At 33.4% G+C, this 25457-nt stretch overlaps 1 protein-coding gene across 2 annotated transcripts; it reads right to left on the bottom strand.

Annotated features, from left to right (window-relative positions):
- Positions 1–584: 584 nt before the first annotated feature.
- LOC123682915 (pH-sensitive chloride channel 2-like) lies at positions 585–24824 on the bottom strand. Of its 2 annotated transcripts, XM_045621741.1 has the most exons (8): positions 24394–24822; positions 8071–8509; positions 7625–7937; positions 7394–7543; positions 5070–5225; positions 4738–4903; positions 4493–4676; positions 585–1240 (listed from the first exon to the last, which is right to left on the bottom strand). In XM_045621741.1, exons 1-8 carry the CDS (start codon positions 24489–24491, stop codon positions 995–997), a joined length of 1752 nt encoding a protein of 583 aa, XP_045477697.1. In that variant the 5' UTR covers positions 24492–24822; the 3' UTR covers positions 585–994. The 2 variants fall into 2 exon arrangements, with proteins under 2 accessions (XP_045477697.1, XP_045477696.1); XM_045621740.1 differs by having other exon boundaries at positions 645–1240; positions 7394–7937; positions 24394–24824.
- Between the last annotated feature and the right edge of the window lie 633 nt (positions 24825–25457).

Below are 25457 nucleotides of genomic sequence, written 5' to 3' on the forward strand. Positions count from 1 at the left end.
TACAGATATTATCAAACGTTGTCGTCAAAAAAATTTTTTCGATTACGATTTTTATAAAACTTTGATTGACCGATCAACAACATTGATAGTTTGAAATCTATGATCGAAAATGAACTGAAACACAGAAAATGATTTGATCGTGCAAATCACCTCGATAAAAGTTTTATCAAACCATATAGACTTCTGATAAAGCATAGTAAAAAAGTTAATCGAAAGTGCCAAGAATTTGTATTTGTATTTGAACAATATCACCAATAGTGAATATAATTGTAAGTCACACTGTCACGGCCTTACTGTGGTTCCAAGGATACAATTTCCAAATGAATGAATATATGAGGTGTAGAATATCGTAAGATGAAGGAATGTCTACCTTAGAGTCTAGTATTAAGTTAAGGTCGTTCAGACAGAGAATTTAAATTCGATTGCAGAGTCATTTGTGACGAATCGTGAAAAATTGTTCGTATTAAATTTTGTATGGTCTCTAGCGTGAAATGAAGCGAACTAATTTTTGAACTAATCGCTGGAATAGTATAGACCCCTCTCGATAATAAGAACTAACTCATTAATCAAAAAAACAGCTTGAAGAATTTCAAATAATTTATATTCAAATGAAGAACAATATTTAAAAGAATTTTTTCAATCAGTCAACAGAATTATATTTTCTAAAACAAAAATACAAAATGCATACTGTATTGATATCAATCATAAAAATGAAAGACTTTTAAATAGGAAATAAATTAAAATAATTCATATAATTGAACTAATGAAGTTGCAAGATATTCTAATAATAATGTACTATGTTATTCAAATCAAGCTAGTCCTTACTGTAACTGACTAGTAAGAATCATGGAAAATTTCCTCAATGAAACATAATCCATCAAATAATCAATTAATTATCATCAAAACTACATTATATGATCAATAACTATCAAATTTTTTTAACAATAAAAAATAACAGTTTTGTTCAAAAAAGGATTTCTTGTCGATGAAAAAATCAAAGAATATATACAAAAGACCAGTAAAAAATATTAAAAACGAGAAAACTTAATGGAAAAACGATACGCGACTTTTTGTCTATCCAATTAGCCACTTCTTGCGGTGTCATAGTATGCCATTGTTGCCTGTAGCCTTGTGGATATCCGGAAAACTCATCCGGTATGGGAATTGATGTGACGCTATCATCACTCTTTAAGCATTCATCCGAGTTCTGAGTGTTAATGGAAGGAATTGCTGGGAAACCCTGAAAATTCAATTTATTCTCATAGAAATTATTGATTGATTTCACTATGAGTTTATTATTTTCAATGACTTGGTAGAGTCGTTCTAAGGAAGAAATTAATATTTCCAAAAATCCGTTTTCCATCCGTACATCCCCAAAAGTGCTTTTTTTCAATTCAACCGAATTCATCCCATAAAATCAATACAAAGCCTTATTTTGCTTTGGTCTTGGAACTAAATTATTATACGACTGATTTTTTCAATGCCCTTCGTCATAACAAAATATTTCAATCTAAAGTGTGGAATAATTTCTGAGATATAAGGTAACCGTTTAAAAAAACCTCTTAAATTGGAGTGACCAAACACTAATCCGCAAAATCGTCATCAGCCTCTAACGAATGATGTTTTCATCTCCAAAAACAAACAGTTTTTGAGCAAATTTGCAAAAATATCCACTTCCAAAATTACATATTCCTACCAACAATCACATCACTCAATAAGTCTCAACTAGGATAGGTATTTGAAAAGTCCCCGGTCTACCATAGTGAAACACATTTTTTTTTGACAAAATTCGATTTTATTATTCAACTTAGTTGCCTTCGAGGACGATATAGCGATCTTCCTACTTTTCGATACCATTTTTGTAGTACGATTTATTTTTCGCTTCAAAATAGGCCTCAGTTTCGGCGATCACTTCTTCATTGGCGCTGAATTTCTTTCCAGCAAACATTCTTTTGAGGTTTGAAAACAAGAAAAGTCGCCGGGGGGCAGATCTTGCGAATACGGTGGATGCAGAAGCAATTCGAAGCCCAATTTATGCAGTTTTGCCATTGTTTTGTGACACGGCGCATTGTCTTGATGTAACAACACCTTTTTTTCTCTTCAAATGGGGCCGTTTTTTAACGATTTCATCCTTTGAACGATCCAATAACGCTATATAATAATCGGTTTTGATGGTCTGGCCCTTTTGGAGGTAACCAATGAATATTATACCTTATGCATCCCAGGATACTGATGCCATAACCTTGCCAGCTGACTGTTGTGTTGGTGCTAGAATAAAATCCATATGATTTTTAGTTAGTACCAATCTTCAAACGATACGTGTCAAAATTTGACAGCAGTCCGACCATTAGTTTGTGAGATATTGCATTGTGAATGTAGCTACTTTTGTTATTCAAAAAAAGATAGAAAAAAAAGAATTTCGTGTGCTGATAAAATATTGCTTTTTGAAGGGAAAAATAAGTTGAAGCAAAATCCAGGCTTGATGAAGGGTTTTCGGGGTCTGCACCAGGAAAATCAATCATCATTGATTGGTATGCTAAGTTTAAACGTGGTGAGCACCGAATACTGCGAACACAGTAGACGCCCAAAGGAGGCTGTCAAGTGAAGTTGATTGAGATAGCAGACATTGTGAAGATATCATCTGAACGTATACATCATAACATTCACGATTATTTGTAAAAGCTGTGTGTAAAATGGGTGCCGCGCGATCTCACAATCGATCAAAAGCAACAACGTGTTAATGATTCTGAACACTGTTTGAAGTGCAATAACCCTGAATTTTTGCGTCAATAATGGATGAAACATGACTCTATCATTTCACACCGTAGTCCAATTACAGTCAGCTGAGTGGACTGCACACGATGAACCGAATACAAAGCGAGGAAAAACACAACAGTCAGCTGGCAATGATATGGCATCAGTATTCTGGGATGAGCAAAATATAATATTCATTGATTATCTCCAAAAGGGCCAGACCATCAACAGCGATTATTATATAGCGTTATTGGATCGTTTAAAGGATTTGAAGAGAAAAAAAGGTGTTGTTACATTGTAGGGAATCTATCGATTCCCTCGAAAATATTCCGTCCGAGAACGAAAATCTTAAAAACAGAAGAACTCGGTGTAAAAACTTGGAATAATCAAAGCCACACCCCTTAGGAATCCGTAGAAAGGCGTTGTGAATAGCGAATAGAAAAGAGCCTGAATGCCCATAAAACTCGGCATTTCAGGGAGAATAATTCAACAGAGTTCAGACCATTCTACAAAAAACTACGACTTCCACAGATGTTCCACACTTGCACCGACAACAAGAAGATTGAAGAATATCACATCTGTTCCCGACCGGCGAAAAACTACCTGCGACCGAGCCACAACGACCCAAGCGTCCAGCGACCCTAAGAATCTAGACAAATGCTCATCTTCTTCAAACCCTTTTAGTGGGTTGAAATAAATCGAATACGAATTTTTTATCCCGTTCTTTTATTTCCCTAAATTCCTTGGCAGTGAACTACTTGATAGTCACCGTATAAGGACTACAGCCCACAACATCAAGACAATGCGCCGTGTTACAAATCAATGAAAACAATGGCAAAATTGCATGAATTGGGTTCGAATTGCTTCTGCATCCACCGTATTTGCCAGATCTAGCCTCCAACGACTTTTTCTCAGACCTCAAAAAAATGCTCGATGGAAAGAAAGCGCCAATGAAGAAGTAATCGCCGAAACTGGGGCCTATTTCGAAGCGAAAGACAAATCGTACTACAAAATGGAATCGAAAAGTTGGAAGATCGATATAATTGCTGTATTGCCCTCGAAGGCAACTATGTTGAAAAATAAAATTGAATTTTGCCGGAAATAGTATATTGTGCAACAAGTGGGGAAAGTCCAACTTTTCTCGCGAGTGTGGAAGTTTGTTTTGCCGCAAACACACGAGCGAGAAAAGGACTTTCTCCACATGTTGCACACTATACTTTTCCTACAACTGTACAAATTTCAATAATTCAAGTAATGGACTTGATTCAAATCAAAATTACCTTCGTTGACAGTATATGTGCTAATTTATTGCGTTTCCATAGAAACGACTCAAAAGCCCAATTTCATTGGTCTACCAAGCGAGGTGTGGGCAAAGTGCCGTGGGGAATAATATTTCCCACAGTATGAGCAATACATAGTCTTGAAATTGAGTAAGCTATGGGGAATACGCTACTTTCCATAGCAGTTGTAGGAAAAATGTGTTTTACAATGATTAACCGGGCACTTTTCAATTAGCCTGTATGTGAAAAGCAGCTGCCTTTGGGGTACTATATTATCAAGCTCGTTAGTTTAGTTTGGAAGACACTCGAAAAAGAAGAATACGAGTTGTAGTATGTATTCTTACGAATATAATAATAATGAATAATAAAAATATCAAAGTGTGCGATAGTATAACCATTCATGATTCAAAGGACCATTATAGTATATATATAGCATTATAATTCTATTCTTTTCTTACATGAACAGTCAAATAGTTGTTTTGGGAGTTCCTGTAACTGTTCCCATCCAAACTTGTGGAGGAAAAACTCTTGAAAAGGTTGTTTTCGCTCTCGGCCTTTCTCAACTGTTTCCTAGCCAGACTGGGGGTCAGAGCACCTTTCAATATATGTTTAGGGTTTTGCTTTTTCATTTCTACTTTTTTCCTAGAAAATTATACGTGAAATACATAAGGTGAATTGTTAAATTGGATTTCTTTAAACTCACTTCCTTCTCCAAATGACATTGACGAAAGCAAACTCAGCCATTGAACTGAAAATAAAACAGACACACCCCAAAAACCAAATTTCACTAGCCTTGATGTAGGAAACCTTTGGAAGATTTTTCGTAACACCTCCATTCAGTGTTATGAATGCCAACATTGTGGAAGTGCCTACAAGAATATAAGTATATTTCATGCCAATGTAGTAGCCTAAAAATATATTTGCTGAACATCAAAAAAAATTGATTTTACTGCCATACTCCACTGGGGAAGAAAAGAAGTACGAATAATGAAAGTTAACAAACAGAAGCAAATAACAAGAAAAACATATGTTTACCTAGTGTAGCTCTTGGAGGTGAGGCATCAGCTTGTAGCCAAAAAGTCACCCAAGAAGTGCAAACCAAAAGAATCGATGGTAAAAAGTAGTCTAGAATATAGTATCCGACCTCTCGTGATAATTGGAACTTGAAGATCAGTGAACTATAGTTTCCAACTGAAAAAAATTATTATTTTATTTTTATTTTGAAAATAATACATCCAATAGGCCGAGAAGCCCAATTACAGGTGTACATAATTAAACTTTCTTATGAAATTATACAATAATTATACTATCAAAACAAAAAGAAATAAATCATTGTAAGCCTACTACAAAAAATTTTAAAATATAATTTAATTCTGAAGTGCACTGAACAGTGAGTGCCTAAATTAGTATAAAGACAAGAAAAATATATCCACACTCTGAAGATTATTATAACTCCTGCACATTGACATAAGTGGACAATAAAAATGATGCTGAGTATTAGGTACCTACATCAGTATGAAAAGTTAAAAGTGATCTGGATGTAAAACGAGGAACATTCAAATATATTGATTTATTGATAAATTATGAGATAAATAAAAAAATCAATTAAAAAATACTTGAAAAAGGGTATTTCATATTAAAAAAATCCAGGAACTCTAAAAGTATTATTATATTACCTACACCTACTTCTTTCGAAATATTTATTTCTAGAGGTAATGTAACTATATCTTTTTGATCAAAAGGAGAAATAAAATTCTCTTCATTGATTCAATCAATGAATATTAATATTAAACAACTACATTTATAGACAGATATAGATGTTACGAAGAGATTTATTATTATGAATATTATAGATATTTTCTGAAATTTTTGATATTTATCAATGATGCAAATATTTAATATACCTATGTGCAGACTGCATCCAAGATTTATTTAATTATGAGATTTTGTGGATAAAAAATTGATTGCAAAATAAAATTCAAAAAGAGCACTGAGCTTTTGAGCGCTTATTCATTCAGGTACAGTCGCCGCCAAATAAGATGGCAAATCTAAGGCGCACTATCACGGCATTGGTTCTGGGGTGTTGCCGATTTCGAGACTGCTCAACTCAGTGGCGTGGTAAATAAATTGAATCGGCAATGAATTATTCGAGATAACAAAAAAAATATCGGAGGATAATATTTGACATTGAGAGTAGAACCATTCATTATAAGAAAAGATAGAAAAAGTTTACAATTATAACAGGTACTTTTATTTGAGAAAATAAGATATACAGGTAGTACGATAGTATGACATTAAACTGGCTTTATATGTACGTTACTGAATGGAACGCCTCGGTTTATTAGGTACTCATAGTCAGTCATTAGCTCCTCCTTCAGTTTTGTGCGCAACCAAGTTCTTGCCAACTTATTTGGCGGCGACTGTACGTACCTATTGCGTATTTGCAGACCAAAGAACTAAATACGTAAATATATTTGAAATGAATATTTTACATATACAACCTAGTCGGATCTGTTGTTAAAAAAATATTGGGTGATTTTTTTCGAGATTCTGCTGGATTTATCTATGGTTCAGGTTACGCAATCAACATCGAGCTTGAATTTTTATTATAATATAGCTACACGCAAATTGTCTCTGGGTCCTATATGTTTCTGGTGAAATACCTATTAGTTTTTCGATATTCAGCTCGAATTTCTTATGGCTTTGATAATGCTATCAACATGAAATTTTGTTATTTATTATTTTACACTCAAAATCTCAACTACGTTGGTTTTGTGCTTACGAAGATATTGAATAATTCTTTTTCGATTTTTTTCTGGTTCTGGTGACGCGATCACTATAAAATTCAAATGATGCATATAAAAAAAATTAACATTTGAGATTGAAATTTATTGGAGATTAGATAGAATTGAATTTAACCATGAATTCGTCATCAGTGAGTCGAACCTTTGACTATTTTGACTATAAAACAGAACATATATTTTCTATGAATGGCATTCAAATGTCATATTTATTTATCTTCGAAAATCGGATTTGTCATTTTGAAATGGACAACAAGAAATCATCTAATAATCGCACATATGGATCTACCACTATAAAAAGTTTTTCTGTTGGTGAAATATGTAACACCGATGACTTGAAACCACCAAATTGGGATATAATGACGAACCAGGAGAAAATTCTATATGTAAGGCAAATGAGAAAAAATTTGAAAAGAATTGAGAGGGAAGAACACGTAACTCAATTTTTTCTGCTGAGTACAATACTGATTTTACTATTCATCGTTATCTACTGGAGTTTATAAGATTAAAAACTTGAAATTTGATTGAATGAAAGTGTAAATAAAAAAGATTACTAACTTCTTCCACCTTCAGCGAAAGTAACAGGAACTTGTCCAACTTCTGTCCAGTTACCAGTTAGAACAAACTCGGTCAGATGGAGATTTTTAGCGATTTTTACTGGAGTTTCACTTTTCCAGTGAAGAAGCAGATTTGTTGTGTTATACGCCCCTGAAACATTGGAAAACAAAACATAATATATCTTTATCGGACTAAAATCATAAAGATTATTCTTGGTTTTCGCTAACTTACAACTGTTCCAGATGATATCACAAAGTTGAATATCGAACGGAAATTTCTTCAAGTTCATCCAGCAGTAAAATGTCAATGTCATCCTATAGGAATACGTCACTTGACCATCCGCGCTGATGGTCACGAAAACGTCTTTACCATCGCTTCCCATAAGAATGGTATCCTTCTCGTTTCTTACTATAACATGAGGTACCCAGATCTTATCTCTAAGAATCTCCTGACCCATTACTGTTTCCCTATTCTTAGAAAAATTCCCAAACTCCAGTCTAGCGTCTCTATAGCTGTATTGAAGAACCATATGGGCCTTGAATTGCTGTGAAAAAAATCAAGTAAGTATACACTTTAACACAAATAAGAGTTTCCAGAATAAATTGAAAATGTTCGTCGTAAGTTATTTTGAAAACTAGCAAAATTATTTATTATTAAGAAGATTTCATAAAATTTACCAGTGAGTCAATCGCTTCAATATGCCTCAAATCTACTTGAAGATATACGTCCAGAGGACCATTGGTTTGTGGTTTTACCAATTTGTCGTATCTACATGGTTCTGTTAACTTGTTGATAAATTGCTCTTGAGTGAGTAAAGACATATACTCGATGGACAATTTTCCACAATGGTCAACCGGCTGTGGAAGCTCAGAAGGCCTTATGGCTATTGGAGTGGGGGTTATCACCATATCCTCAATTTTCCCCGTTGGTTCCGATATTCTTATCGGATTTTCTGTTGGGATGACTTTGGTAGAGTGATGTGGTTTGGATGATATAAGAGATGTAGTTGAAATGTCATTTTGTGTGGAGTAGATGAAATCTTCATCTGGTTTTATCTGTCCAGTTTCATTAATCTGATTTGGAAGTCGGTAGATATTTGGCTTGGACAGGATCGAACTGTAAATTTCGTTTTTATTTAGTCGACATTCATACTTTGTACTGTCATAATATAAAGACGAATGAATATTAATAGTATATTGTGCAACAAGTGGGCAAAGTCCAACTTTTCTCGCGAGTGTGGAAGTTTGTGGCACGAGCCTGAAAGGCGAGTGCCGCAAACACACGAGCGAGAAAAGGACTTTCTCCACATGTTGCACACTATACTTTTCCTACAACTGCACAAATTTCAATAATTCGAGTAATGGACTTGATTCAAATCAAAATGACCTTCGTTGACAGTATGTGCTAATTTATTGCGTTTCCATAGAAACGACTCAAAAGCCCAATTTCATTGGTTTACCAAGCGAGGTGTGGGCAAAGTGCCGTGGGGAATAATATTTCCCACAGTATGAGCAATACATAGTTTTGCAATTGAGTAAACTATGCAGAATACGCTACTTCTCATAGCAGTTGTAGGAAAAATCTCTTTCAGATACCTCAACTCATAGAAGTATTTGAAGAGATTTTAGTTCTGAAGTCTAGAGATTGAAGAATCAATGCGGTATAATAACCGCATTGCACATAGCTTTTATACAGGGTGTTCCGAAACTATGGTGCCAAATAGATACAGAAAATTTGCCTTGAGAAATAAATAAGACTTTCCTAATATAGTTGCACTCAAATATTGTTCATTGCAGAGATACAATATGACTATGATAAATTAAAAGTAATTTATATTCATAACTCCACAGTTTCCAAAATTTTTCAATTAAATTTGAAAGAATGTTAGTGTTGATGAGGTGCTTCATTTCGAAAAGAAAATCACATTTTCAGTTGCCTCTAATTGCGTACAAGAAGGTTTCTTTCTTCCTTTTTTTTGACGCCTCTGGTAAAATCAGAAAAAATCATATATTTATCACATTTCCCAATCAATTATGAGTAGAATGAGTAGCCTTTATGAATACAAACATACGAGTAATGAAAAATTTGTTCGGCAGAAATTCATATATTAGGCTAATCGAAAAGACTCCGGTCTGATGCAAAGATGGCGGTGCTAGTATTAAATCCAGATGTTTTTTAGGTAGTACCAACCTTCAAACGATACGTGTTAAAATTTGGCAGCAGTCCAACCATTAGTTTGTGAGATATTGCGTTGTGTGTGTAGCTACTTTTGTTATTTGAAAAATGATGGAAAAAAAAATTTCGTGTTCTGATCAAATATTGCTTTTTGACGGGGAAAAATACAGTTGAAGCAAAATCTAGGCTTAATGAAGAGTTTCCGGGGACTGCATCAGGAAAATCAACCATCATTGATTGGCATGCTAAATTTAAACGTGGTGAAATGAGCACCAAAGACGGCGAACGTAGTGGATGCATGAAATAGGCTGTCACCGACGAAAAAATCAAAAAATTTCACAAAATAATATTGAATGACCATAAAGTGAAGTTCATCGAGATAGCAAACATTGTGAAGATATCATCTGAACGCTCACAATCGATCAAAAGTAACAACGTGTTAATGATTCTGAGCAATGTTTGAAGCTGTTTAAGTGCAATAAACCTGAATTTTCGCGTCGATATGTGACAATGGATGAAACATGGCTCCATCATTTCACTCCGGAGTCCAATCGACAGTCAGCTGAGTGGACTGCACACGATGAACTGAATCCAAAGCGAGGAAAAACACAACAGTCAGCTGGCAAGGTTATGGCATCAATATTCTGGGATGCGCAAGGTATAATATTCATTAGTTACCCCCAAAAGGGCCAGACCAACAACAGCGATTATTACATAGCATTATTGGATCGTTTGAATGATGAAATCGTTAATAAACGTCCCCATTTGAAGAAATGTAAAGGTGCTGTTTCATCAAGACAATGCACCATGTCACAAATCAATGAAAACAATGGAAAAATTGCATTCCTGTTCTCAGACATCAAAAAAATGCTCGCTAGAAAGAAATTTTTGGCCAATGAAGAAGTAATCGCCGAAACTGAGGCCTATTTTGAAGTGAAAGACAAATCGTACTACAAAAATGGTATCGATAAGTTGGAAAATCCCTATAATAGCTGTATCGCTCTCGAAAGCAACTATGTTGAATAATAAAATTGAATTTTGCCAAAAAAAAATGTACTCTATTAGGTAGACCGGAGACTTTTCAATTGGCCTGTTGAATACACAAATCCGAAGGTGTATCAAAATTTCAGAGAGAAGAAGGCTATATTCATTTCAAACACAAAAGTGCGTACACCGAAAACGATCAATTCCTTTTTACGACCACAATAAAATATAACAATCGAAAGGTTCCCGAATAAACGAATTCTCCATAATCATAGAGCATTCGTGACTTCGTCCTTTATTTTCGTCTGTTCTTCGTTCGACCAAAACATAAAAACAATCGGGCATGACCTAATAATAATTATGCCGCACTGATAGTTCGATAGTAAAAGTCCAGTCAACAATTGCACCACAAAAAATAAACGTTTAGCATTACGATTTTTTATAGCGGGCACATCATGTGCATAAACATATCTGATTATTTTTATTTAATGGCCTACTGCGCTATAGTAAAGAAATCGGCAAATATTTGCGCAATTGGTTATACCACGACGGTAGCTCTGATGATCCCAAATCACTGTGTAGATTGTAAAACTTTACAAGACATTTTATATTTGCACCGGCAGTTATCACTTACTGGCAAATATTAGTTTAAAGTTAATGAGGGCTAATCGTATTCAGTTCTGATTCATTGTTTTTCGTAATTGAAACTTGTCTATGACTGATTCATCTTTTTATGAATTTCGTTTTACCAAGAATGGTTTTCTGATGTTGTTATTGCCTAGCTTTTAATCTTCAAAATCTCACAGAGACGTAGTTAACTGATGTGCCAATGTGAGTGAAACCAGTTGATTATTTATTCAAATGAGAACCATCGATCAAATTTTTATATACCTGATTGAGAAAAACTTTTTAAAAGTGAAGAATGAATTGAGAATTTTTCAATTTTTTAAGGAATATAATAGTTCAAATTAACCTCAATGATTTTCTCCAGAAAAAATTTATAGTTTTTTATATCAGTTAAAATAAAAGGTTTTTCAATCGTATCTCAATTTTTTCGGTGATAAATTTCGAAATGAAACTGTACAGGAGAACCTAGTGAGAAGGTCTTGTAAAATTCTTGTGAAGTATGACCTAACTTAATAATAATACCTAATTACGAATAGCCACAGAAACAATTCGAGAGTAAAGTCAGAAATTTAAGCATGGTCAATCATATATCTCTAGATACCCTCAAAATCCAACCTTAATATTCGAAGTTTATGAATCTTCCATATTGATTTTCATTTTAGGTTCATTAAAAAAAGATCAAATACGTGAATATCGTTTAACGTCTGTGTGTTAATAAATTGAATTAATTTCACGGCATTCAGACAATTTTTCAATTCAGAAAAAAAGTACCTCCTCGAGCGGGACTCGAACCCGCAATCTCCGAGTAACTAGTTCGAACTAGTTATTCGGAGGTTGCGGGTTCGAGTCCCGCTCGAGGAGGTACTTTTGCGTGCATTACGCTCAGATTTCGGTCGACATAATCGTCTATCTAAGCGTATAATATATCCAAAGTCACTCGAAATAGTTCATAATATCGCTTGGCCCGATGTCTCTTTGAAGTGGATACCGCGATCCGCTTAATATCGGGATTCATTGGAAAGTATTCTTAAGCAATGAATTCACTGACCCCAAAATAATTTCTGGAAACTTGGTCAACCCTTGTATAAGCGAAATATTCTGACTTCCCCCATGGATATACTTATATCCAACGTATATCTACTTTGGATATACTATACAATCAGTAAGACAGTGAACGCATGTCTTGCCAAGTAACATCTTTTAAAGGTCATTTGCAATAATTGCAGTGTGTCTCGGACCACCTGTATAGTTATACGTAAATTTGGAGAAGACCAACTTGTAGAGTCAAAAATAATTTAAATTTATGCGCTGAGTTACTATCGTTCCGTAAAAATTTGAATCATTCTCCTAGCCCAGATCCCCAGAAGTGATCGAGCTATTGACTCATGTTTTCAGAGACTTGAATATAAAGGATGTTTTTTTTTAGAGCTATAGAACTTTAAATTGCAATAAAACAACGATGACATGAATTTTATTTATCCGCAAGATAATCTTGTGGCATTACATTTTAAATATGATTTCTGGCATATGACCGCCACGGCTGGCTCGGATGTAGTCCAATCTGGACGTCCAATTTTCGATGACTTTTTCCAACATTTGTGGCCGTATATCGGCAATAACACGAATGTTGTCTTCCCAATGGTCAAGGGTTTTGTGGCTTATCCGCATAGACCAATGACTTTACATAGCCCCACAGAAAGTAGTCTAGCGGTGTTGAATCACAAGATCTTGGAGGCCAATTCACAGGTCCAAAACGTGTAATTAGGCGGTCACCAAACGTGTCTTTCCATAAATCGATTTTGGCACGAGCTGTGTGACATGTTGCGCCGTCTTGTTGGAACCACAGCTCCAGGACATCATGGTTTTTCAATTCAGGAATGAAAAAGTTAGTAATCATGGCTCTATACCGATCATCATTGACTGTAACGTAAAATTGTACTATTTACAAGCGTTGTTCAGGCTTGAGTCTATTCACGATGAATTGCCGAACCCAACTGAGAATAAATCACTTGACAGCTGTTAAATCAGTCGCCATCTTGAACAGTAATACCAACTTAAAGTTATATACCTCGAAAAAAAAACACCCGTTACTTTTAAATGAAGTGGAACGCCGGCTTGAGAGCAAATATGTTCTTCTATCAATCCTTCATTCATGAAAGAATTGTTTATCATCTTTTAAATATAATGCTGAACGCATATGTGACTGGATTGTTCAACATAATTGGAAAATTCCGAGCTATGTAGCAGTAGTCTACTCGGTTTTTCACCTGTGAAAAACCGATTAGACCACGGCTAAAAACCCCGTATTTTTCAATTGTGTATATCCTTATTGTTTTTTTATCACTCGATTGAGCAATTATCAGTTACGTCATTCTTCAGTTTTTAAAAATGTCAAAAATTATAATTGATATGAAATGTTTAGTTCAAATAGAGTAGCCATCTGATGGTTTCTTGTAGGTGCCATAAAATAGTAAAGTGGACATTGGAATAGAGAATTCATAACCTGCCTCCCGTAAGTCGATATCAGCTACAAATTATATTTTTAAGTTTTTTATGAAAAATCCCGAAACACGTCAAATGTTAATTTTAAATTGTCATTCTTCGTAAAAATGCAAATCCTACTTTCAACCCTCTTCGAAAGACAGGTAACAGGCCTATTGAAAAGTGCCCGGTCTACCATAGTAAGACATATTTTTTTGGCAAAATTCGATTTTATTATTCGCTCGCGCGGCACCCATTTTGCACACAGTTTTTTCATGTACAAAAATTCGTGAATGATATGATGTACATGTTCAGATGATATCTTCACAATGTCTGCTAACTTGATCAACTTCACTTTACGGACATCCAAACTTATTTTGTGAACTTTTTTGATTTTTTCGTCTTTTGGGCGTCCACTGCGTTCACCGTCTTTGGTGCTCATTTCACCACGTTTAAACGTAGCATACCAATAAATTTTTTTCCATCTTTTTTCAAATAACAAAAGTCTGCTGTCAAATTTTGACATGTATCGTTTGAAGGTTGGTACTAACTAAAAATCATATAGATTTAATACTATCACCTCCATCTGTGCATCAGACCGGGGACTTTTCAATTGGCTTAATGTGGTCATTTTGCACGAAGCTGCTTGAAATTGTTATTTAACATTTAACTACGTTTATGGTTACGGAAATATTGGGTACATTTTTTTTCAATATTTTGAATTTTCTTTATTTTTGCTGTGACGTAATCATCAATTATGAAGTTTGAATGATTGAATTTTGAGATGGGAATAGTTATTTATAATACAAGTGCAGAAGGCATAGATATTCTTCCACGAGTTCAAAATTCAAAAACGAGCCACGAAGTGTCGGGTTTTGGAATGAACGAGTGGTAGAATGAGCCTTCTGTACGAGTATTATACATTATTTTCTCTAATTCATTGCATTTTTATTGAAATTAATGAAATATTTCCATAAATATCATTTAGTGATTTTTGCATTGAAAAATGTTGGTTGGCAGAACTGATTTCTTTAAGGCAAATTGATGAATTGACAGATAAAGCCGTGGCGGAAAGTTCGGAGTACCAACATATAATAATGAAATATAACCATGAAAACTGTGCGTTTCTGATATATTCTCGCACGATTTTGTTCTACGAGATGTGGAAGAATGAACGGAATAACCACAGAATTAGAGAAAAATCCTACTGGGGTTTTCGAAAATAAACCCTTTTGAGAGTTTATTTTTCACAAAATAAACGAAATGAAATGTTATATTTAGATGTAAAATAACAATTTAGAGCTTAATGAAAAATTTCAAGTCAATCGCGTCACCAGATCCAGGGAAAATTCAAGAGGAATATCTAAAAAAAAGTTACTCAATATTTCCATGAACAAAAATTGTTGAAGTGAGATTTAAGCTATAGATGAAAGAATAAAAGTTCAAGCTGAACCGATTCGATCGGGTTTAGATTGTTTGTGATCAATAAAAAAATAAAAAAATAGATTTTGTGGATATACAATATAAAATAATGATTTCAAGTTTAGTGTGAAGAGGTGTTGAATTCAGAAGGTCTTCAGAATGCATAGAAAATAACATTAAAAAAAAAAAGCACTGAATGAAGTCTTAATCTTTTGAGCACCCGTTCATTCAAAAGTCACCCTGTATATTAATGATGATAGTATTGAGGTCGTTTGGGATCAAATTATGAATTATGAACTTTCTAGGAGTAAAGAAATTATGTACAGAACTCAAAAAAATAGAGTCGGATATAATGAAATAGGTGAGGGAAATGCGGACAAAACGACATATATGGACAAAATGAACTTTTAGATTTTTTCAAAATTTGAGCCGTATAGCTCGGGGTTTTGCAGTAATTCAGGTCCCGCTTGTGATGATGGCAATCCTGCAAAGAAATTGACATCCTACTATCTGCTTCACTGGTGCAACAGGTACAAATGTCTTTAGGTCGGTTGAATTTTTTTTTCCAAACTGTCAGGAGAATATTCGTTGGTTATTGAATATATTCATGTTATTGCAGTTATGACGTAATAATATGTATATGTATTAAGATGGATATTAGTTTTGTTTTGAAATTGTTCTTATTATTATTATTATAAAAAGTATATGTATCGGGCAAAATTACAATGAGCTCATTTTCATGTTATTTTGTACAGGGTGGGCAAATAAGCGAGGTAAGCGGCTATATCTCAGGATCCACTCATCGTAGAGACTCGCGGTAAAAAATTTTACCACAAAAGTGTACAATACAACACACTGGAAATTGTTTTGAAGTTCATACCTCTACCGCTAGGGCGCGTAATAGCTACCGTCGAGTAGAAAAATGAATTTTACTCGAAAATGTTCATATGAAGTGGAAGAAAAAATATCATCACTGTAATCCTTGGAAAATTCTCTATTTTTTTTTTAATTGTCCCTTTTGATTTTACGACATCAAATAAGGGTAGGTGAAAGGGAGAAATCTGACTTATTGAAACGCCTGTAACTTCAGTTTGGCTCAACATTTTTGAGCAAATTAGATCTCTTCTGAAAGATACTATCTTGTTGATTGAGGACAAAATATAGTCATGATAAATTTGTTTTTGCTGCTCTCGATAGGGGGCCCTAAGTCAGAAGTTCATTGTTTTGTTCATTTTACTCCGAAATTTCAAATGTAATGGTAGGATTTTTTCAAGAGAAACAGAAATTCCATCAAATTTGCATGAAAACACCTGAAGGTCGCAAAGCGATAATTTCATGCGTTCTGAAGTTAAGGCCGAAAGAAGATATTCTTCAACTGATTCACTGCGAAAAATCAAATTGTGTTTTAAGTTCTAACAGAAACTGAAATCCGATCAAATTTGTATAAAAAACCAAAAGGTCGCAAAGCAATAGCTTCAGACTTTCTGGAGTTATGGCAGAAAGAAGACACAATTTGGTTTTTCTGTGCATCAGTTGAAGAATGTCTTTTTTCGGCCATAACTCAAGAACGCCTGAAGCTATCGCTTTGTGACCTTTTGGTTTTTTCATACAAATTTGATGGGATTTCTGTTTCTGTCAGAACTTAAAACACAATTCGATTTTTCGCAGTGCATCAGTTGAAGAATATCTTCTGTCGGCCATAACTTCAGAACGCATGAAATTATCGCTTTGCGACCTTCAGGTGTTTTCATGCAAATTTGATGGAATTTCTGTTTCTGTTGAGAATGAACAAAACAATGGACTTCTGACTTAGCGCCCCCTATCGAAAGCAGCAAAAACAAAATTTATCATGACTTTATTTTGTCCTCAATCAACAAGATATTATCTTTCAGACGAGATCTAATTTGCTCAAAAATGTTGAACCAAACTGAAGTTACAGGCGTTTCAATCAGTCAGATTTCTCCCTTTCACCTACCCTTATTTGATGTCGTAAAATCGAAAGTGACAATTCAAAAAGATAGAGAATTTTCCAAGGATTACAGTGAATATTTTTTTTTTCAACTTCATATGAAACATTTTCGAGTAAAATTCATTTTTCTACTTGACGGTAGCTATTGCCCTCTCTAGCGGTAGAGGTATGAACTTCAAAATAATTTTCAGTGTGTTCTCTTGTACACTTTAGTGGTAAAAATTTTTACCGCAAGTCTCTACGATGAGTGGATCCTGAGATATAGCCGCTTACCCTACTTATTTGCCCACCCTGTACATAGTTTGCATTTCCTATACGCAATACAACGTGAAATTTCTGGAATGTATCAAGGCTAAATCTGCTGCGAACAATCCACCAAAAAAGAAGAAACAAGAATTTACTGAAACATCATTCAATGATAAAAAAAACTAGTGGTAAAAGAAACAATTTTTCAACCTTCTGGTTGAAAAATAGAAAAGTCGTTGACGATGAAGAATCCGATACTGAACCGTTTCGAATTAACAAAAAGAAAACTGAGGATGACGACTACTAGCATTTAAATATTATGTATGTCATTATATCCACAATAGTGTGTCATTTTGTCCGTAGTATACGGAAAAAACGGATTTTGTTAGAAGTCAAAATAATTTCTTCTCTTATTTTTGTAGTTTTATTCAATTTTCAGATCATAATACTTAAAAACAATTAATCAAAGTTATTATTTAGTACTGAAATGGGAGTATCATTGCAATTACTTAAAATATATGATTGAAAAACAAAACAGTATGTCGTTTAGTCCGCATTTCCCTTACCTACTCAGAAAAATACTTGACAGAGAACAATTTTCTCCTCAACAATAATTAAACTAACCTGGTTGTATTAAATCTCAACAAATCTAAAAAATTATGAATGAAATGCATATATTCTACTTCCGCTATTTTTGTTTCCATGACAATTGTTCCTTTATTAATCCATTCATTGCTAAAATTAATATCTTGTTGAAATCTGATATGAGGTTTGAACTAGATGAATCTATATTATAAAGGAAAATCAGAAATTTCTAAAAATTTAAAAAAGCATTGCAAAAATCAATATGTAGGTATTCCATAAATAGATTATTGTCTAATTATCACCTGACCTCAAAAGATAGAATCGTTTATGAATAAGAGGAAATACAAATGCAATTCAAAACGATTGAATTACAAGAAATAAACCACCAAGTAAGTACTCAGGGATTTCCACTCTATTATTATGGAGAGTGAGATATTCTTTCACCGGTTTGTTAGGTCTTGATATTTTTCAGAAATTTATTATTATCGATACTTCTGTCTGGTCAATTTCAAACCGACCATGGTTTATAATGATTCATTCTTGTTTGAGATTGATTCGATATGAATTAATTTAATTTAGTGTTTCTTTCTTGACAAATGTATTCTATTCTGAATCATGTGATATATCTCATCAAAATTTATCCATTAAATATTCAACTAACCATTTAAAACTTAAAATAATAGTTTGAATGTTCATGCAAAATTTTGTGAAAAAAATTAAAAAATACGAATAGAAGCGCGTAACAGAATTTGACTTCACATAAATGCTTTTCACAATTTTGAAGGCTGATGTTTTCCGAACACAGCATTATATCATGTAGTCACAATGTCTGTAGTTTGCGAATTTTAAGTTTGAAATGGTCTCAAACTATCCCTGATAGTATATATTTGCTCAAATTCAATTATGTCCGATTTACTTGACAGGGTTGAAGGTCAGGCTGTTGGAACAAAAACCACCTCTCAGACCATTGCCGACAAGTTTCGATTTTATTCTTAAATCTTCTTCAGGGCTCTAAAATAAATAACAAGATTTTTTAAAACACTTATGAATTAACTATGTTGGAATATACAATAGGACATCACAATTGTACAACAATTGAATAAATAATTACATGAATATCTGAACAATACAATGCAAACAAATTTTTCAAAAAAATAATAGTGAGAGAAACATTGAAAATAATTCAGCTCAGCATACAGGTACTCGATGATTTTACATTAAAAAGGGAAAATAATTACTTACAGTCTATTTTGCGGTTTTGTTTTGTGGTATCTTAAAGACAGAATCTCCGAACATAAGAGAGATTCCCTCAACATACTAAACCCTCTGAAAAAGAAAAAGGAGAACAACACCGCTCTAGCTGAACATGTGTCAAATACACTCCATTCTTTTGATTTTAACATCTATTCAATAAAAATATTGGGACACCAGAAAATTTTGAAAAAACGCTTACAACATGAAATGATCTCAATAAAACAAGATGAAAAATCCATTAACAGGAGAACAGACATTGAAGGTTTGAATACTGCCTGTTACTATATCATCAACAAAATAAAAGAAAAAACAACTTGAACTAATTATTCAAATTGAATGTCAATGTCATTTATGTAGATATAAACATTAGTCATTATTTACTTATATCATATGTACAGGGTGGGCAAATAAGCGAGGTAAGCGGTTATATCTCAAGATAGGGGGTGCTAAGTCAGAAGTTCATTGTTTTGTTCATTTTACTCAGAAATTTCAAATGTAATGATAGGATTTTCTTAACAGAAACAGAAATTCCATCAAATTTGCATGAAAACACCCGAAGGTCGCAAAGCGATAATTTCAGGCGTTCTGAAGTTATAGCCGAAAGAAGATATTCTTCAACTGATGCACTGCGAAAAACTAACTTGTGTCTTTAAGTTCTGACAGAAACAGAAATCCCATCAAATTTGTATGAAAAAACCAAAAGGTCGCAAAGCGATAGCTTCAGGCGTTTTGGAGTTTATTTTCGATTGGAAATAACTACATTCCTCTAAAATGTGTAAAAAAATTAGATTTTGAATTCTAAACGAAAAACATCAATAATCTAAGTACTGACCTGAAAATATTAAAATTACATAAGACGTGTTGAAGGGTTGTATGAAGTGAAAGAACCCTCAAAATTTAAAAATGGAATTGCTATTCTCCAAGAGTCACTCTGTATCTCCGAAACTAACAGTCTTAGGAGACAGAACGAGCTAATTTTCTAAAAAGTCTGGATGGCCACTAGGCTATGGCTAACCAATCATGTAACACCCTGTATAACTGTGTATTCAAGTCAGAATTTCAATGGCTTCTAAAAAAAAATTCTAGAATATCAAGTAGATGATTAATATTATGTGAAATTTATAATAATTGATACAAGCTTCGAACAATTAAGGGATATAAATACTGTTTTCAAATTACCACATATTATGTAGGTATGATATAACGATGTCCTAAAAAAGAAACGTACCTTTGATACAACAAAATTCTAACTGCATGAAATGATTCTATTGTTACCATTTCCCAAAATAATTTACAAGACAATGTAAACCAAAGCATATTGATATTCTCAAGATATAATACGTTTCTCGAAGATCTATTTATAATAAAATTCATTTATTCTGAGGAATTCATCGAATATCACACTGAGAGAAATCCCGATGTATAAAATCTCAATTCCTTGTGTGATGAAAATTGTTTCATAAAGGTAGGTACACAATGGAAGATATACTTTTTTGAACCTTCGATTTTTGAATATATACCCGTTTTTGTGAAAAAAATTTTAACAACATATTGTATAAAATATTCCAACATAATAAATCTAATTTGTCTTTCATAAATTCTTTATATACATTAAACGTCACTTTAAAAAAAAACTGAAAACATTTGGTTGAGAAGATTTCGACATTTCGGGAAATTTTTCTAATGTGGCCCTTTGGCGGGAGACATTGCCACATACCAAATTTGTTGTCACCTGTTTTATTTTGAGGCACAATTATGGGTCGTCGCTACAAAAAGAAGTTGAATGCAAGGAAATATAGTAATTATACGGAAAAACACTAATCCGAGCAATCAATGCAGTTTCCGAGGTGTAAAACATTCCCAGAAGAACTCTGTGGAATAAAATTAACAAAAGATATATGGGCGAGCCCGAAAGGCATTAGTGCACTAACATATACCGCCAGCACTTCATTAAGGCATTGGCAAACTCACACCGATTTGCGGGTAACTTTGCTGAATTTTGAAAAATAAAAAAAAGGGTGTGCACCTTTTCATCTGATTCTAACAACAGCAGTCGACAACTAATATATTCCAATTAAACATATTTTGCACACGACCCATTTCACAAAAAAACGAAAAAATTACACCAAGAAAACTATAAAAAGTGGTGCAAAGTCACACCGCTCTACGGTACAATATTATTATTTTTTCATTTGAAAACACCTATAGTCGCCTGTAAAAAAATAGGAAAGCGTTGACCTGTTGCCAGGAGCTTTCAGTGCTCATTCCTTCATACGCCAATTGCCACATATAGCTATTTATTAGGTATTATACATTAACAAATCACATCTCATGATATGTGATTTATTAATCACATCTCATGTAAAAATAAGTTTATACTTAGTAAGTTTCCTAATATTCTTGTTGTTTATTTCATCTCAACTCTATCGGTTTTGTCACGAAAGTATTGAATTTTTTTTTCGCATTCAGGTAATATGATTCAAGTAATGCAATCAAAAAAATTCTAGACGAAGCTTGAAATAGTTATTCTATATATACACTAAATACTAAACCGAAAAGTTTCGTAGTAACGGGGATATTGGGAATTTCTTTTCAAATATTCTTCTAAAATTTTTAATGGTTATAGTGATATGATCAGCTCGAAAATTTGCATGGAGCTTCAAATTAAACATTGTCGGTTCTGAGGTCATAGAAAGATTGGTTATTATTTTTTCTATATTCTTCTGAAATATTCTATGGTCCTACTCACGCTCAAAACACACAGGAAGCTTGTCATAATTTTCTATACACAGAAGCAAAATCTCAACCCAATCGGATTTGTGGTCACGGCAAAATTTGATTATTTTTTTCCGATATTCTCCTTCGAATCTCTATGGTTCTGGTTGGCACAAAGATTCAAATTGGCATTCTTCATCCATATGTGAAGAACCAGACAGCATCCTATTGGAAAAATTGTCACCGTTTAATTTTTCTGAATTTTCATGTGTTTTGAATATGGCCTCCTGAACAAGAAAATCTATAGGTCCAACTCAATCCTATCACTAGTTTTCGAAATACAGAATGTCAACGTTGGAAAATGGCATTTCTTCAAAGTAACATTCATCAAGGGAAAACATCTTGAATGAAACACTTTTGCGCGACAAATACTGCAGCCTATTGGAAAACTTTTCAACGGTTTTTTTTCTGAGTTTTTCGTATTTTGTAGAATATGACCTCCTGAACAAAAAAGTATATGGGTCCAACTCAATGCTGACTGGTTTTCGAGATACACAGTGTCGAAGTTAGAAAATGGCATTTCTTTAAAGTGACATTTCTTGTAGGACAACATCTCAAATAAAACACTTTTGCTCGGCAAATATTGCTTACCTACAAGGTAATAATTTTAGACTGGTTCTTAATGAAAATTATTCTCAGATACGGGGTGCATCAAACATTATTTATTATATAAACATCGAACCGAGGAAAAAACATAACAGTCAGCTGGCAATGTTTTGGCATCAGTATTCTGGGATGCGCAAGGTATAATATTCATTGATTACCTCCAAAAGGGCCAGACCATTAACAGCGATAATAATCGCTTTATAATAAATAATATAGCGTTATTGAATCGTTCAAAGGATGAAATCGTTAAAAAACGGCTCCATTTGAAGAAAAAAAAGGTGCTCTTTCATCAAGACAAAGCGCCGTGTCACAAATCAATGGAAAGAAAGGCAAAATTTCATGAATTCGGCCTCGAATTGCTTCTGCATCCTCGTATTCGCCAGATCTGGCCCCCAGCGATTTTTTCCTGTTCTCAGACCTCGAAAGAATGCTCGCTGGAAAGAAATGTAGAGCCAATGAAGAAGTAATCGCCAAAACTGAGGCCTATTTTGAAGCGAAAGACAAAAATGGTATCGAAATGTTGGAAGATCGCTATAATCGCTGTATCACCCTCGAAGGTAACTATGTTGGATAATAAAATCAAATTTTGCCAAAAAAATGTGTTTTACTATGGTAGACCGGGGACTTTTCAATTGGCCTGTTAATCTTGTGAAATACCATTCGGCCTTTTTTTGGCTGTGAAAAAAATCGAAAAAAAAAAATGTTTTTTTAACAAAAAGTATTAGTATATTTTTGCCACCAGACTCATACTTTTTGCTAAAATGGTACTTAACAACGTGTTTTTCAATTTTTTTTTCGGAAAATTAGATTTGTTATTTCGAATGATTCGGTATCATGTTCAACATCAACTAATAATTAGAATTAATCATATAGGTAAAAAATTAAACTGAAATAAAATCGGCAATGATCCTTCGAAAAAACCTTACATGCAATCTTTTTTTTGGATATCACGGGAATCGAATACACCATGTATTGAAGAATATCATAAAAAATGGTATGATAGCACATGTTATCATTCAATTTAGTTATTTCGATGTTAAAATTCACTGGTCTCTCATCTACCTACTCTTGGACTTATCATCAGTACAAATTGAAATAATTGTGAGAGAAGAGACGATAAATACTGTTTTTTTGATTTATACGAGACAATGGTATTGAATACTTGAAAACCAGTAGTGAATAAATCGATGGTTTGAAAATATCAGTTATTAAACTTGAATCATATAGGTAGGTAGGTATTTACAATTTTAATTATTCCAGTACCAAAAGTTGGAAATAGGAGTATCACAATAAAATATTTCTTTTCGAATAATTTATGTTCACAGAATGAATATGAAAATGTCGTTGACCATTTACTGAATTCTGATTATTCATTACAGAATTTTTGATTTTATTTCGATTTTATTCGTAAAATCATTTATTAAAATGTTCACAAAAACTACCCTGTATACTTAAGAATACGAATATATGAATATTCGTATGAATATATGAATATTCGTATTCTCGATTAGTCTAATAGGTATTGTAAGGCTTCAAAAGTATACCTATACTCAAATTTATCAGATTAAATTGATATTGAAGAGATGAATATTTTGATATATTTTTTTTTCTTGAAATGCTATTTATTGTGTTGAATGCAGAAATATTTATTTTTCGAAATTTTATTAATTTTCCCAACTATTTATATTTCTAATTAAGGAGTTAGAATATGAAAATTCAATATCAATTCGTCTCAATTTCAGGATAAATTTTCAAAGAATCATAACATACACATATATTTCAAATTGTCTAAAAAGTAATATATGGATCTTCCTCAAACTACAACGAAAATCATGGCAGGTTCCATAAATATATCCTAGGTCAGTAAATCACTCACCCATCTACCATTGTGTAACAAAAGTCCACATAAAAAACAATAACACACAAAACAGATAAAAACATTTGGATTTTCATAGGATATGTCCCTCCAAACATTTTAACCCAAAAGAAAACTTCACCACATTCACGTTCTTCTTCTGTGGGTACCACTTGTAATAAGATGGGGGTATAATAATTTGTCACCTTATATCACATTATCATCCCATGCGTAAAACAATTGCAAATTTGGTATTCAAACAAATAAAAGTCGTGTACACAAGATCAGGTCCGTACCGACCACAAAACAGGAGCTTTACAAGATGAGATGTAAGAGGTAGCCTTAACGAAGCACGTAATGCTAGTACCTACATATTACGAGCTATAAAATTTATCCGAGCATAAAACCAGGAAAAAACGCTTTGTTTCTGGCGGACAGATCGAACTTGACGGAATTCTAAAAGTGCTATGGATAAAATTGGATTTGTTTCCACTTCCCACATCGGTACAAGGTGAACCAACCTTTACCAGCGTTGACTTTCGGTTTTGACGGTGAAATTTTGATGAATGAAGTTGTCATGGTACTTGAAATTTTTGAAAATGCAAGCGAACATAAAGAAAAATCACATAGTCTTCACAACTCAACTAAGATTGAAATCAAATACCATTTTTCAAATTTCCAAATTGCGAACTATCGAATTCGACAATTTTTTTTCAATATTCTTCTTGAATCTTCTCTGGTTCTGGTGCGATCGACATAAAATTTCGTATGGTATTCGAGACTTTTATATCACATATAATATAATTGCAATTTTTCATTCCGATCAAATGTGTAGTTTTGAAATTATAAGTCAAATGGAATTTCGATAGGAATATCCGAGAAAACCCTTAGTCGTAGTTGGCACAAAACTAGGGATTCACGGCTTGGCTTGATTTTCAAGCTACTTGGCTTGAGCTTGACTTGATTTCAAGTCAAGTAGTAGTTTTTCAATCTCAAGTCAAGTCAACTATTTATTTATCAAGTACTTGAATCATATCAAGCTACTTAATTTTAAGCAGTTTTATTGTGTAGTGTCACATCAATAG

The sequence above is a fragment of the Harmonia axyridis genome, chromosome 6, assembly GCF_914767665.1.
Source record: "Harmonia axyridis chromosome 6, icHarAxyr1.1, whole genome shotgun sequence".
Classification (NCBI taxonomy): Eukaryota; Metazoa; Arthropoda; class Insecta; order Coleoptera; family Coccinellidae; genus Harmonia; species Harmonia axyridis.